Source organism: Pagrus pagrus (genome assembly GCF_965226575.1).
Source record: "Pagrus pagrus genome assembly, chromosome: 23".
Taxonomy (NCBI): Eukaryota; Metazoa; Chordata; class Actinopteri; order Spariformes; family Sparidae; genus Pagrus; species Pagrus pagrus.
In genome coordinates, this window is record NC_140205.1 from 21,736,311 (window position 1) to 21,751,647 (window position 15,337).

The window sequence follows — 15,337 nt, forward strand, 5'->3', positions numbered from 1 at the left end:
ATGCAGCACCAACTATATACTGCATATGTGGGCTCATCTCCACACACAGCACTGGGTCTGGAACTGAACTCCTGGGGAGGGGCTGATCTCTCTCCTTTTGTGGAGTTGCTCAGGGTTAGAGGTGCTAAGATGTATGTGGGGACACTTATGAGCTGCTGTGTTAGAGTTCTCCCCAGAGAACCCAGGTCACTACCCACAAAAGCAATGACATGATTGACTATCAAATGTTACATTTTGTATTTTGTTTTTAAGTGTGGGATACAAATTAAGTTAATTTCAGCTCTTTAAAGCTGCATTTAATGATATTTAGGGCCACTTGGGGGCAGCAAACTGGCTGAAAACACATTGTCTGACATTTGATCGCCTCATAAAGTGGCTGTTAATTTACACATCCATCAGACCGAGAGCATCATCAGCCTCCTGGGAAAAAGATCTCTCTTTAGCTGCTAAGTGATTCACTATATTCACCAGCCTATTGGTATATTGTAACCTTCTTAGTCTGCTGTTTACTTTTTTATTCACTGAAATCAGCCTCCAGCTGCTGCTGAAAATTCTGTTTGTGAGAGTGGAGTCAAAACAACGAGCTAAAAGAGGCCAAAATGCTCCAAAGAGCTGAGTGGAACTATGGAGTTGGTGATAATTTTCTGTGGATTTGTCACCATAAGCAACACATTTCACACAGTCATTTCATATAATAATAATATAATGAAAATAATAATTGAATACATTGAACAGAGTTTTAAACCAAAACAAAGCATTAAACAGTTCTTCTTTCTCATCAATATCATTGTTTATGATTGTTTATGTTAAATTCAAACATCCACAATGACAAAAAGTGACTGTGAAGCCCCAACCATTGGCTTTCTCAAAAACAGTCAAATATTGACTTTCTAAGTCAGAAAGCCATGACAGGCAAGAAAAAGAGAACAAAATCAATACAGCTTTACTCTGTTTCCAAGGAGAGGGAATAAAATGAATGGCTCTGGTTTAGAATAGTATGTAAAAGAACATATCCCATCAAAACAAGCTGCTTCTTCACACTGCTCTCTATATTCAAACAAAGCTGTCAGCATAGCCACTGCATCAGCGCTTTTAAGCTTCAAAACAAATTAATTCAAATTACACTGTTTAGTTGCTATTGATCTTGTAATTAGCTGAGCGGCTATCTGGCCTGTGAGCCCCTGAAGGATTAAAGCCAATACCTGCTATTTAGCGATTACAGTCTGGTAAATATGTATTACAGAGTTGGACATAAAAGTATGTACTATATGCATGTCCCACATAGCAAAGTCTACACACTGCAAACCTCAGGCCATCCACAATCTTTTTTCCAGCATGCAGGCGGCTGAGGGAAGAATGAGTTCTTAAATTAGCTGTGGAGAGGTACCAGGAGATCAGTGGGTTTTTACTGCTGAGTCAGTGGTGCTGATACAAGTACAGATGAATGCTAAGGTCAGCGGGCCCAACATATACTTTTCACAACACATTATCTGCACCACAATGGAGCACTGATTAACAACCTCATCAGGTGATATGTTCAACAAATGGCTACTGAGAAATTTAGTAGTGATTATATAACAACGTGTTCATGTGGAGCTTGTTTTGACCATTGCCAACATACAGTCATTTTAGGGTGATAGTGTGATGATATTGTGTTATTGTTTAACAAAATTACATTGTCCAAAATCATGATTCCAAATAAACTGTAATTAAAAACTAAGAATGCAAATTAAAGTTTGTGTAACACGTGATGACTTTCTGTCTGTATTGCAGTAAGGTTATGTTTTCACCTGTGTCAGTTTGTTGGTTGGTTTGTCAGCAGGATTACACAAATACTACTGAACGGATTACCACAAAACTTGGATGGAGGATAGGTCTCGGCCCAGGTTAGACCCCATTAACTTTTGGTGTATGCGTGGATCTTGATGAAAAAATCAGGTGTATTTAGGTGGTTGGTATATATGAGTGAGTACAAAAGGGAACTGTGGAGGTATGCACTGTAATGAGTGCTTTTTCCAATTTCATGTTATTTTACATAATGTGATATTAAGCCAAATATACGATGATAGTTTTTCTTTGAAATTACGCTTGAAAAAGTAGAACTGACAGTTATGTATTCATAACATCAAACACTTAATTTTATCGGACGGACTGATATAACACTGGCTTCTACAGAACAAGTTGGATGATGGGTTGTTTGTACGTTACTTTCGCCAAGCAAGCAAGTTTTTCAAGTCCTTAACCTACAGGACTTTCTGATGACTTGTATAATTGGTTGCAACACATCCTAATACCCAAACAACTGAAGAGTTAAATTCTCTAAATTTCCCAAAAAGACATACATCACTGTTTCCATAACAACACAGCCACTGCAGCATATACAGCAGCAAACGTAGTAGACCTTCATTATTCTGCAGCACTTTGGTTACATTGGTTAGTTGCTCAGGTTTAGGCAGACTTGGTTAGATTTAGAAATAAACATCATGGTTTCAGGTCCATTCACTATGTTACTTCTGTCACTGCTGTTACAAACATAACTATGTTACCTACGTAACTCACACTACGTAAGGGATGTTACTTCACTACTTTACAATGTTAAAATGACTCAGTGGTTGCTTTACATTGGCCACAAACAGCGGTCTCCTGAATGAAAGTCCTCTGCCTGTTAAAACATTACACCATCCCACCAGTTGTAATACCACATACAGCCGCTAAACAAACATAACTATAGGTTGTTTTGACCTGCTTGCTTTCTCTGAGTAAGGCACCCTCGTTTCAGTGCCAGGAAATCCCAAGGAGCGAAAATGGGTCAGACATGTCTACTGTGACATTTGTCCTAGAGACAAACCGAATCATTTCAATTCAATTTTCAATTCGATAGGCTTTATTGGCATTACATTTTTATATGTGTTGCCGAAGCACCATTAGAATTATAAAAATCAGGGAGGGAAATGGTTAAACATTAAAGTGTACGGCCACCAGACAGGAAAATTTATATTAAACATTCTACTTAAAGGACACACTATTTCATGCATTTGCCCTGAACTTGGCCGTTGGATGTTAATTGAGCACTGTTTTAGAAGACAACACAGGGACACTGGGCTGAAATGTCTACACTACATCCTGCAGTGGCTCTGGATGCTGCACACTGAACACAAATGTCTAATGCAGAATCATTGCATAGGAAAATAAATTGTACTATATGACAGCTATGAATTTCTATAATTCCCAAGATAGAACACACTGATATCTGAAACAGGAGTGACATACTGTAAATTAATAAGTGATAGTAGATTTGATGGGTTTTATTGTGAAAGACCACTACGGTGGGCTGTGACATGCTTTTCTGATCTGGCCACATAATTTTTCTTAGAAAAACCAACAGAGAAAATAACTTTAGCAGGAGTTAGCATAACGAGGCAAGTCAACATCACTGTCCCGGTGTCCTTGAACGCCAAGTGATCAGCTCAAAAGCATTTCTGTCAAATGAAGTTGAACTGATGAAAAAGAGAGAAATGACATCTCATGCACTTAGAAGACTGCAATACACCTAAGTGTTCCTAATTCAAGGACAGGCAGTTGGTAGATTGCACTGCCAAAGCATCATCTGCTATCAGTTCTGTTGATGCCGGGGAATTGAGGGCAGGCATGACGTCATAATGTAGTGCAGGGTGTTGTCATGGTGACCCACTTATGTCATTAGGGTGAATGCATTTTGCATATCGATTGCAGGAGCAGGACAGGTTTCAATTAGGTTGATTTTATGATCAGCTTTCTTTTTGATAAGGTGATAAGACCAGTATCCTGAAGACTCACACATTATACAACATTCATGCTCTGGAAATTCTCCCAGCAGATCTGGATAATTTAGAATAACACTATTTTATTTAATACAATTTAAAGAGTGTATGACTACCTTCTAATATCCACAACGTCCAAGTGTTAAGTTTCATGGGAAAGGAGCTGAATGATACAATTTTCCTAATTCAACACATTTTAGACTCTCAACTCCCTGCTGATACCCTAGAGACAATCTACAGCACTAACTCTCATCTGCAAAGCCTTCCATCATCACTCCCCTACACAGTCAATTTCTTGTGTCCTTCCTCTTGCTCGTCTCTGCAGTATTTGCTGCTTACATTTTTAACATTTAGAAAAGCCAATAGTGACCAGGAGCTTACATCATGGCCAACAAGCAACTGACTAAATAGGTAAATATGTTATTTCTTTGTATTGGGTTGAACAGAAAGTAGGTTTTGGAGAAGCCGTGGAAGCGGAGCTATTTCACTGCTGCAAGCCAACACAGCTGTTACTTAATGGTACCTTAGTCTTTCTAGTGTCAGTCTTTAGTGGCTCTGACCTCCATTTTCACAGAACAGCCCAGTGGTTGGCTCGTGGTTAATCTACCTTGTCTGTCTGAGTAGAGTAAAGAAAAGGGAGCCACCACATGTTCCTGTAGCTTTAATGAGAGTGCTTACAGCTTTCTCTGTCTCAATAAAACCTTGCAACATTACCAGGGGACAGGCTGGAGAATTGTCTTCAGTCTTTAATTTCTAATATCTTAATGCTGCAGAGGTTGAAGTGTTAATTACACAATGACACAATATGAGTATTGGACTATCATGCAGAATGTTCTGTTTTCTTAGAGCCTTGAAGTTGGTTCTGTAGCAAAGCCCTAAAAGTGTTAAAGCTAAAAGGACAGTATGTGACCATCTCACATACCATCCTCTATTGCAGTCACTGGCATCTCCCTTGAATGGTTCAGGTCCTACCACTTTGGTCACACAGTTTGTTTAACACAACACATGTGGTGTTCCTCAGGGCTCTTTACTGGACCCCCTTCTATTTATTATGTTCCTCCTACCTCTTGGCCATATATTTAGAAAAGATTGCATTCATTTTGACTGCTAGGCAGGCTTTTACTTTGGCATCTGAGAATTCCACAGTACTTCCTTCCCCTCAGGTGAAAAGTGTCATCCTCGACAGTACACTATCTCAACAATGTTACTCGGTCTGCACACTTTTGTCTATGAAATATTACTTGTCTTCACCCATCACTTACACTACACAGCACTGTCATCCTCATTCACTCCCTGATTACATCCTGTATTGACTGATACAACTCTATTCTATTTGGTCTCCCTCTCAAATGTCTTCATAAACTTCAATGGGTCCAGAACTCAGCAGCGCGTATTGTTACCAGAACTCCCTCCACAGATCATGTCACTCCAGCTCTTCAGAAGCTTCACTGGCTCCCTGTTTAATGTCACCTTGGTTTGTAGATTCTGCTTCTCACCTTCATAACCTAGTTGCTCTTTGTCACCCTCTCGCACTCTCAGATCCTTTACTGCGATCCACCTCATCAGGACATCTGTCCGATTGAATACCTGGAACTCTCTACCACAAGACATTGGCAATATTGACTCTCTCTCAGCCTTCAAATCATTGAAGTTCTGAAAATATATCCTCATAAACATTAAATTAAATGTAAATAGACATTAGTGAGTGAGCTGAGGAGAGAGGAAAAACCAGAGAATTCTTCAGCTCCCCCTCACACAGTGTACTGGATGCCTCTCAAGTGGCTGTTCTTTACATGTTACTCTCCTGTAATGTGTGAGATATGTACATCTGTAGGATGTTCTTTTTTGTAGCGCAGGGATTGTTTTGCCCCGGGTTAAGACTCACAGGCCCACACTACATAGATAAGTGGCTGCTGCTCCACTCCTTCCCTAGCCCATCAGTAGGAAGAAGCCCCTTTTGATTTTAAGCTTGTACTGCTGGGCACTAATGGCATTTAATATTTAGGTAATCCAAAGAAGTGGCTCAGTCAACTGGTCTGAATTTTTTTTGTGCATGTTTCTTGTGTTTTCACTGTTTTACTGCACATCACTGAACACTGAGTTTATTTATTATCCGTTTTTCCTCCATAGGCTCCACCATACTCCTAGTTGCTGCAGCCTACACCATCATCACCACCACCACCAGTAGTTGCTCCCCTACAGCTCTGGTAAACCAGAATGCATCACTAACGGTGCGCCGGCAGGGAAGGTTTAAAAACTTTGATATACTGCAAAATACTACAGAGAGATTTACCTGGTGCAGCTAGGCCTAATGAGCTCTGTGTACATTCATTATTCGAGGGCTTGAATGTGACAGACGTTCATTTATATGTTAAACTCCTGCACTCAGTCCTTAAGGGGTAGCAGTATTGTAGTACAGGTACATGACTTCTCACTGAACAAGAAACTTTATGAAGAAAAACCTAAGTCACACCTGTGCAGTGGCAACGACAGCTTATGGCAAGGTACAGTACATCTTAGTGACCACTCTCAAATGAGTTTTGCCACCTGGGAAAGACCACTGTGATGGAAACGCTTCTGTTTACGGGAGTGTTGCGCCTGGGGCTGCAGGATGCTATATGGGTTACACTCCCAGTGTCAGTGTGTGGGGCTGGTTCCAGCTCACCAGCTTTGTGGAAAGACTTCATCACACCAGTGATGGGCAATTATTGCTTATGTCAATCAAAATGATATCAAGCCAATTCCCTGTTTGCTGATAAGATTTTTTCCCTGCGCTTGCCTATAACTCTTCTCTCTCTGCCTCAGTTTCTGTTGTCTCTCACATCAACACAGATTATTGAGGGCAAATGGTAGATAACAAAGATAAAACAATGAAAGTGGAAGCTGTAAGATAAACTGTAAAATGGGTTTCTTTGACGCAATTGTCAAAGTGTCATCTGCTCTTAAAGGGTGATATTTAACTGTGTGATCACACCAGAAGGTGTGAGGAACAGAAGTGGCTGGCAGCCTTTCATTTCAGTGAGCCTTGGTGATGAGAAGCAGCAGCAGTCACCACGGCAGCAGGAAGGAGTGAACTGTCACTGCCCACAACGATGACTTGATTTCAAACCGAGGTTAAATTTTATTATTCAAAATATGCTGATGTAGCTCCCCATTTCAGCTAAGGATTTTACTTTCCTCCCACTGAAACTCTGTAGAAATGATTAGATGCAGAATCAGTTTTGCCAGCTTGAGTCGTTGTTTTCCTGTGAAAAATGTGCATGGAGCATCCAACACTTCAATGCAGCTCTAAAAGTATAGTCAGGTATTGCATTGAAACAAGATGACCAGCGTTTCTCACATCACCTGTCAGTGGTGTTAATGCTGTGGCTGATCGGTGTGTATCTTTAAGTGGTTAATGTGTGCATGTGGCTTTGGATAAACAGAGGCTGAACAGATGCTGTTTATTGAGTGGAGATAACAAAATGGGTCACGTTCAGCAAGATTATGAAGACAGCAGGTGTGGTAGAACTCCTTGCCCATGATTTATAAAACATTAATGATCAGAATGTGAATAGATTAAATAATGTAGGTCTTTGTAGTGACAGCTGTCTGTAGGATGCCGGTTATAGTGGGAACCTGCCTGTGAAACTGTGTGGAGGTGTATGAATGTGAAACAGGTTGTTCCTGAGAAAGAAAACTAAGTGCTCACATGTGCATGTTAGTTAAATGTACGAATTAGTGCGTCAGAGTAGATGTACTGTAGAGAGAGCAACAAAAGCAGATGCATGTGTCTGCATGATAAACTCTATTCATGAGTCTTATTTGGTTCAAACAATGGCTTCCTTCTTAAATAAAAGCCCTCTGTGCACTGTGACCTCTCAGACACACTGCATCAAGACCAGTGTTTACTATGCATAGAATTTATTTAATCAGTCCAAGGAAATACATGTAGTCCATATGAGTAGAAGTCACCTGCAGCTTTTTGTGGGACTGATTTGCTGTGCACAAACCCTCTTACGGACTGGCAACATTGGATGCTTGTGTAGTGCGTGGCAGCTGCGTTGCTGAGCTGCTGCAGCTCACTCGAGTGTTTGTGTCCACACAGGCTGCGTTGCTGCTGCACCACGGCTCCTGCCTGCCCCATCTGTTTACATGGAGTTTACCTTTGATAATTATCAATAAGTATGATGACGTGATTTTCCTTTACCTCCACCGAGAGAGAGAGAAAGTGTAAGGGAGAAAGAGAAAGAAAAAGAGAGTGCACAGGAAAGAAACTGCCCCTCACCTGTTGCGTGTGTTCTCTTCATGTGTGTGACATATTCTACACATACAGACATTTAAGCTGAAGTGAAACACTGGTATGATGTCCATATGTCTCCAGGTCTATTTTTGCCAAGAAGTGTTGCAGTAGAAGTAGGCGAGACTCTGAAATCTCTAGATGATGCACAACTGCAGCTTCACTTGACATGTGTGAGACGCGCTAGTCGAGCCAGCAGTGTGGCTGCTCTAACCTGTTAACATGGACCAGTAGATGGTATACTACCACAGTATACTACTACTTATTAATACTCCTTATCTGTTCGGTTCTTTATCGATACTCTGATTGTTTTTTTTTGCAGAACAGGCATAGAATTGAATGTTTTAAATATAATTATATTGTTTCTAGAGCAGCAACAGAAATGTTTACAATCACTATAAACTCAATAATATCTCACTGGAAACAAACCTAATACATCGGTAAAATAAATGATATACTTGACATCAGAGTCTGAGTGAGGTTTAGAAAGAATTTAGAACACAGACACTGCCTGCAGTCACCACAGGTAGGGGAGGAGGGGCTGCTTTCTGGCAGGGTCTGTTTAATACCAGGTTTCAGTACCTCTCCCTAGTGGATAGAGTTTTCTCATTAGTCACTGAGGCGGCTCAGATATCTAAGCTGATCTCAGTTTGGGACTTTGGCTGGACCAATCACTCATCAATACCATCAATTTCCTAAAATACCATTAGTCACTAGAGTGGATCTTCTGATGTAAACAGTTACAGACTTGTTTCCTCTTCCATTACTCTCTAAAAAAACCAAGTGTGTGGTATTAATTCAACTCTCTACATATCTCCACCAGAACAATATTCCTGATGCCACTAGGCTGCCCTCAAAGCAGCTCAGTCAACTGAGGCTGCCCTCCTTGCCATCACAGAGGAACACTTTAAGAGCAGCCTCCTTTTCCTCGCATCACAGACCATCGGAGACAGAATTTTTGGAGAGATATTGGAGATACAGTGGGGTGCTGTGAGGAGGAGGCCATGACAGCAAAATACTTTTACCTTTAGATTTGGTCAAACAGCTCAAGTGGAGTTTGTCAGTGCCCAACAAAGACTGCAATTATTGTACAGAATTGTTGTACTGTGTAGGTTCTAGGGTTGACTGTGTGACTGAGAGCAGGCTGTTCCAGAAATGAGTTGAGGTGAGTGTCAGTGTTTGAGGACTAAAAGAACCATGTCAATACTGTCAAGAATGTGATGTAAGTGCAACATGAACAATGTTAATAATAATGGATTTTGTGAATTCTATTATTATATTTTCTTTGTCATTCTTGTATACAGTATGTATAATGTGAGCAGTATGTAAAATAGAGTTGGGTACCTATCATATTTTAACTGATACTGATACGGATATCGGTACCTGTAATTCGATGCTAGTACCTAACAGTACCTTTGTCAGTACTTTAATCTCTCTGTGACAACAAAACAATGCACATTATATGTCAGTCAGTCTTTCTAGGTTTTATTTCAGTAGCCTCTTGCTAGAAAAGTCCATTTACCATTATACTGCATTTAAATCTGGGGAAAGAAATACTTTTTTCAGTAAACTGCTACATTTTGCATTTATTTAGAAAAAATGTAGTAGATAACAGCAACATGTATATGTGCTGCCCTCTCCTGGCACACAATGTCTCCACTAGTGCTGGCTGTATTTTAAATTGATTAGGAATTTTGAGTTTGCGTTTTGACCCTTTGCCTCTCTCTATATAAGCACTCAGGTACTGACAGTTGGAACAGATTGATTTTATGTGAACTAGTTCTCGGTAGAACCAACATAATTCTGTCTGAGTTTGGTACCCAACCATAATGTATAATGTGCTGAAGTGTCGGTGAGTTAGCTACTTTAGCCCCATTTGTCAATTTTTTTTCACATTATAGCGAACTGGTACCATTAAAAGTAAGATATTAGCATTTCTTGTTTGCAATGCAGAGAATAAAATTATCTTCTTAAAAAAGTGTGGGTTACACTGGACCTCAAAATAATTTATCATATCTGTGTGATCAGAGTTGACTGAACTTAGGTATGAATTCAAGAGTGAGCAAAAATGGTGACACAAATTGTGTCAATCAGGTGTAAGGGCTTTAAAGTACCATATCTGCTTCCATTGTCTGTGTGTCACAGCCTAGGCAGGCTTTGAAAAGTGTAAGGTAAGGCAAGTAAAAATATCCAAGATATATGTGTCTGTATATAGTTTTGCAGAAAAACAGTTGGTGAAGACAAATGGACCTGGGTTCTACACACAACCCCTGAGAGCTGTTTAAGAAAGAATGGGCTCAATTGCACGACAACACACGGTTCAATCTCCTCCCTGCCTCTACATTAAACACCTGACCTCTGCCTGTCTGCCCTCTACTACCTGGTACACTTCCTCACAGGCCTCAAATTTGTCAAAGTGGCAAGGGTCGTGGATTGTATTCCCTGGAGGGCATAGTATATGGGAACAAAGCTAAAATGAAATATGAGGTCTTGAGTCAAGCTCTAATTTCCCTGGGGCTCCACACCTAACCCCAGAATATCTACTGATTAGAATTGGAGGGTTAACTCTAATAAATTCCAGACAGGCACCAGTAATTTCTGACAATGGATGGATAAATGGCATACGTCACCATATCTGAGTGGCTGTGGAGCCCTTCAGCAAAAACATACAGTCAGTGGTGAGGGAGGAAAAGTGGAACTCATTCAACATTTCACCTTCCTGAGTGCTACCAGGGTCATATGGAGAACATAGGAGAGAGGCTGACAGAACAGGCCTGGAGGCAAGCAGCCAGTTAATAATCCATAAAATAGACATAGCAATTAATTGAGAATGTGACCAAGCCAGCTAAGAAATAAGGAGTGCATTCTGCTAACAATTACACAGATACATGCCCTATCTGCAAGGTTCTGCCAGACCACAGTTAACATCCCAGGATTAGTGCCAACCAATACTGGTATGTCCGATTGATATATACTGAAATAATCATCCAAGACAAGTAAAGAAAATCAGATTAGAGTAGTTTAAAAAATATATTGTAATAAGATTGATCCGAACACATTGTCATTTCTTTAGTTAAACTGCAGAGAGAACCTGGTCTTTATTGAAAACAGGCTTATACCAGATACAAGCTGTTTGTCTGAAAGCGTTTTGAAATGGTTTTGCTGACTGTGCACTAAGGTTGAGTGTTGAGGTGGCTGGACAGACATTTCACATTAAAGCCTTCTAGCAGCTCACACCAAAACCCACCCTGACAACACCCATTGGTTTGTGGACTGCCACTTTCAAGTTTGGGGTTCACGGCTGTTGCCATCTTGAGAGTCCATATTCGGACAAGTGGAGCTGGGGAGGATATCCTGACTGGATCTGAACAATGTCTCCTGTCTCCTTAGCAACAGCTAGTGTATGTGTGTGGGTGTGCGTATGTTTGTGTGTGTGTGGGTGTGTATGTCTGTCCGTATATCTATGTATGTGCATGAGTGTGTATATAAATGTGTATCTGTGTGTATGTTTGTGGGGGTGGGAGGTTTGGGGTTTTCATGGTGTTTTGTATTGTTTTGTTTTGTTTTGCTTTTAACCTCTGTGAGGCACTTTGTGCTACTGAAACGTATGAAAAGTGCCATATAAATAAAGTTGATTTGATGTGAACCCTGAGTACACGGCCATGGTTGTGATGCTGTAATCACAAGGTGACCATGCCCTAAAAAATACCCTGCTCTATCATCTATTTAACTCTAAATGGGACCATTTACAAAGTGAACATCAAGCTGTGTTCAAGACGACTTGAAACAAGATGATTGAGACAATAAACTCTTTAGGAAACTGTTTACTGTCAAGTGAGAATCGAGTAAGAAGTCGGCTCATTTTCTCAAAAGCTTTACATACGATCAGACTCATGCTGGCCATTAGAGAGAATGCAGGTTTAAAGCACCTCCGCATGGCATATTCTATTATGCATTTTGAATGGATAGTGACTTGTACGCGCAAACAAAAGAGAGGTGGCTGGAAAAATGAAAACAGTTTTTCTGTTAAAATAAAGGGCTGAGTGCAGCTGGCATGAGTTTACAGCACTGGTAAACCTATCTTCTGCCAATCATTGTATCACCTGGCCCTTATTAGGAACTGACTTTTCCTAGTGCTGGCCACTTTCATTTGAGACTAGGCCATTATTAAAATACTGATCTTATTTCAGAATTTATAGTCATTTCTACCAACGATATATTCCCTGGTGATCACAATTAATACATTTTGGTTGCCTTGGGCAGGACAGCACTTACTGCATCAATACATACCTTCTTTGAATTAATTTGCATCCTCTCATCCCTCATACGCTGCTGGCTTGTATGAGCTTGATAAGGTTAATGACTAGATGAAATTAGAGCTGTGCTGGTGGAATCATGACACTGTGTCAGCTCTCTCAACCACCTTCATACGCTTGCTGGTAATTAAAAGAAAGCTAAAGCTTGAGAGTAACATTTATTGAGTGTGTCCGAGTGGACTGTTGTAATGCTTTAAACATGATGGTGGTAAACAGTGGAGCCATACTGGATAGCAAAGGGAGTGGGTGGTAGAGGTGCTGCATCGCAGTCAACTGCTAATTAAGATTGATCCAAACCCCTGCTAGCTGCACTGCACTATAGGACAGCACTACCCATAAATCTTTGAAGTGACTCACCACTGCCTCCATCCCTCCTCCTGCCTACGTGCCTTCCTCAATCTTTATGCTTTCCTATTTTCCCTACCTCCCCTCTCATCTCTTCCCTACCTCCCATGATTATACTCACAGGACAGAGGACTGCTTGTCCTCTCTCATACTACTGAGGTCTGACTCTGCTCAAAAGAAGTGTCACCATTTTTTCCCCCTATTTAAAATTGTAAGGGTCTGTGTCCAGCAATATTTATAAGGGTCAGGTTATGCCTGAACAGAAGTAGCTCATGCAACATGTTGTCTGCCTGTGTTTGGAGGCAAAAGGGTTTATAGCGGTTTCCATCAGCCATGCTGAAAGGCGGAGTGAAAAGTCATATGACATATTTTCGGACAGTCTCTCCGAGGCAGCTTTCAGTATTGCACTCAGTGGTTTGTATGAAAAGTGCTACAAATGGTTACATAACAGTTGTGTAACAATTGTATAGTTGTGTATGCATTAGCCAGGTGTGCAGATGTGTGGAAGTAGCCAGGGTTTGATCTTTGTTACTATTTTGTTACTTTTCACCAAGTAGAACTTTAAGGTGGAACTTTGTCATGTTCATTCATCCCGTCGAGAATACAAAAATATGAAATAACACATTAGACAGACGGACAGAGATTCTCTGCTTTATAGTTAAATTATCCCACATGGCATATTTGAGTGTTTTAAAATAAATGTGTTCAAAATTATAGATCTTAATCAAAGTACAACCTGCCATTCAATGCAAGTTGTGACTCAAACAGCAATAATAAACAGCTGTAGGTGGTGGTTCATGAAAAGATGGAGAACTACTCCTCCAGGCTCATCACAGGAACACCACCTGTGTGAGACCCAGCTTTTATTCAGCTGATCCCAACCACGTATCGATTCAACAAGAACAATCCTACATGATGAGTCATGGTGGTGATTTTCTCCACATGAGCGATGAATCAGCCATTGCTGGAGAACGTGTGGGAACAGAAAAGATTACAAAGATCGACAGGCCCGCCTCTGGACAGAAGGCTGCTATGGTAGACCTTTTCTCTGGCTCTGTACTGCTGTCATTGGGCAATGAAGGGGGAAATCATTCAAAGCCAGAGGGTTGCAACTAACAATAATCTTGATTCTGTACTGTTCATATTTCCAGTCAATAGAATTGTTGATTGGTCTATAAAATAGAATATACACAAAAGAGAGAGAAATGCTGTGGGGTGTACATGCTGCTTTAAAAGCTTTCAGCAGGATTAAACTAAAGCTTTATGGGAACCAGTAATTTAAATTAAGCAAATTACAGATTTCACTACTTGTCACTGCCTTTACAAAGCTATATTAGACAATCCCATGGTAAATATGCATGTACATACAGTGAAGTTGCACAGAGTTTGAAATAGGAAATGTGTTACCTTTGAATTTGTGGAAGACAGCCCAGAGTTCAGCGATGTCGGTGGCAAAGGTGATGTCTGTGTCCAGGACAATGACCCTCTGCAGGTCAGACGGCAGCGTCTTAGTGAGCACAAGCTTCATCAGGCCGTAGATCCCAGAGTAATGTTTGTTGGGGATCCATGACACCTCAGACTGAAACACCACATCAAAGCAGGGTTGGAATATTTTGCTGTTAAACTGACTGAATCAAAAAGAAAATGGTTTACAGAGCTCCAAACCTCTCCATAGAGTTATGGAAGGTGGAAGTCAGATCATTAGACGGTGCAGTATAGTAAGTGTAGCTGAATGCAGCTCTGATTATTTTTAAGCAAAGATGGGAGTTGTTGAGGTGAAGAGGAGTTGTGTTTTCTTCACCTTCAGCTCATCTGCATCATAGAAGTTGACCCTGACGGCAGGAACCATCCAGGTATGAAACAGAGAGGACAGGATCTGCTGAGCGATGGAGTCTGTGATGAAATGGAAATGGAGTGGGTTCCGCCTGTGGACACACACACACAACCACACTTTAAAATGCAGCAACAGGAGTTCTTTACTACAACTAGACAAAGAGGGCCAATATGTCATACAGAAAAGTCAAGTATGTGAAATAGGGCTGAACAGTGTCTGGATTAAGTGGGCATAATGTGTCCAAACATGTACCAGAAGCTGCCATTAAATGCCTGGTCAGATTTGTAGTTTCAGTTACTTATTGCTTGAACAGATATTTTCTGATTGAAGTAATAATTTTGCCAATTTCCAAGATACATAAGTGTCGGTACTATGTGTGGGGCACGGTCACACATGTACAAAATTAACTGTGGCAAATATTTTTCTCCCGTTCACTTCCATTCTGTACGAGCGAAGGGGCAAATAAAACATCCAGAGCTGGTGGCGAAGCAAATTCACATCTTGGCTTAGCATGGAGTTCAACATTGGTGAACTGTGACCGACAAAGTTGCAGCCACAACCAAAAGCAAAGACGTGTGTGGCTGACCCATCAAATGGACTAAAAACCAGCAAACTGAGTTTAATCAGTCATTTGCCTGCTTTTGCATTTATGTGACCATGTCGTATTCACTACTAGCTTTAAAATTAAAGCTAGTAGTTTGTCAAATTAAACCTTCATGCATTCCTGGATAAGCAGCACGCTTCTTCTTCAACAAGAAAGGAG

General features: G+C 40.7%; 1 protein-coding gene across 1 annotated transcript in view; it reads right to left on the reverse strand.

Annotated features, from left to right (window-relative positions):
- large1 (LARGE xylosyl- and glucuronyltransferase 1) overlaps nucleotides 1–15,337 on the reverse strand; it is a 115,197-nt gene that overhangs the window by 38,618 nt on the left and 61,242 nt on the right. Inside the window, exons 5-6 of the mRNA XM_084345901.1 lie at nucleotides 14,542–14,665; nucleotides 14,148–14,319 (exon numbers count right to left, since the gene is read on the reverse strand). Coding sequence (XP_084202027.1) covers nucleotides 14,148–14,319; nucleotides 14,542–14,665 — 296 coding nt within the window. The remainder of the gene's footprint in view (nucleotides 1–14,147; nucleotides 14,320–14,541; nucleotides 14,666–15,337) is intronic.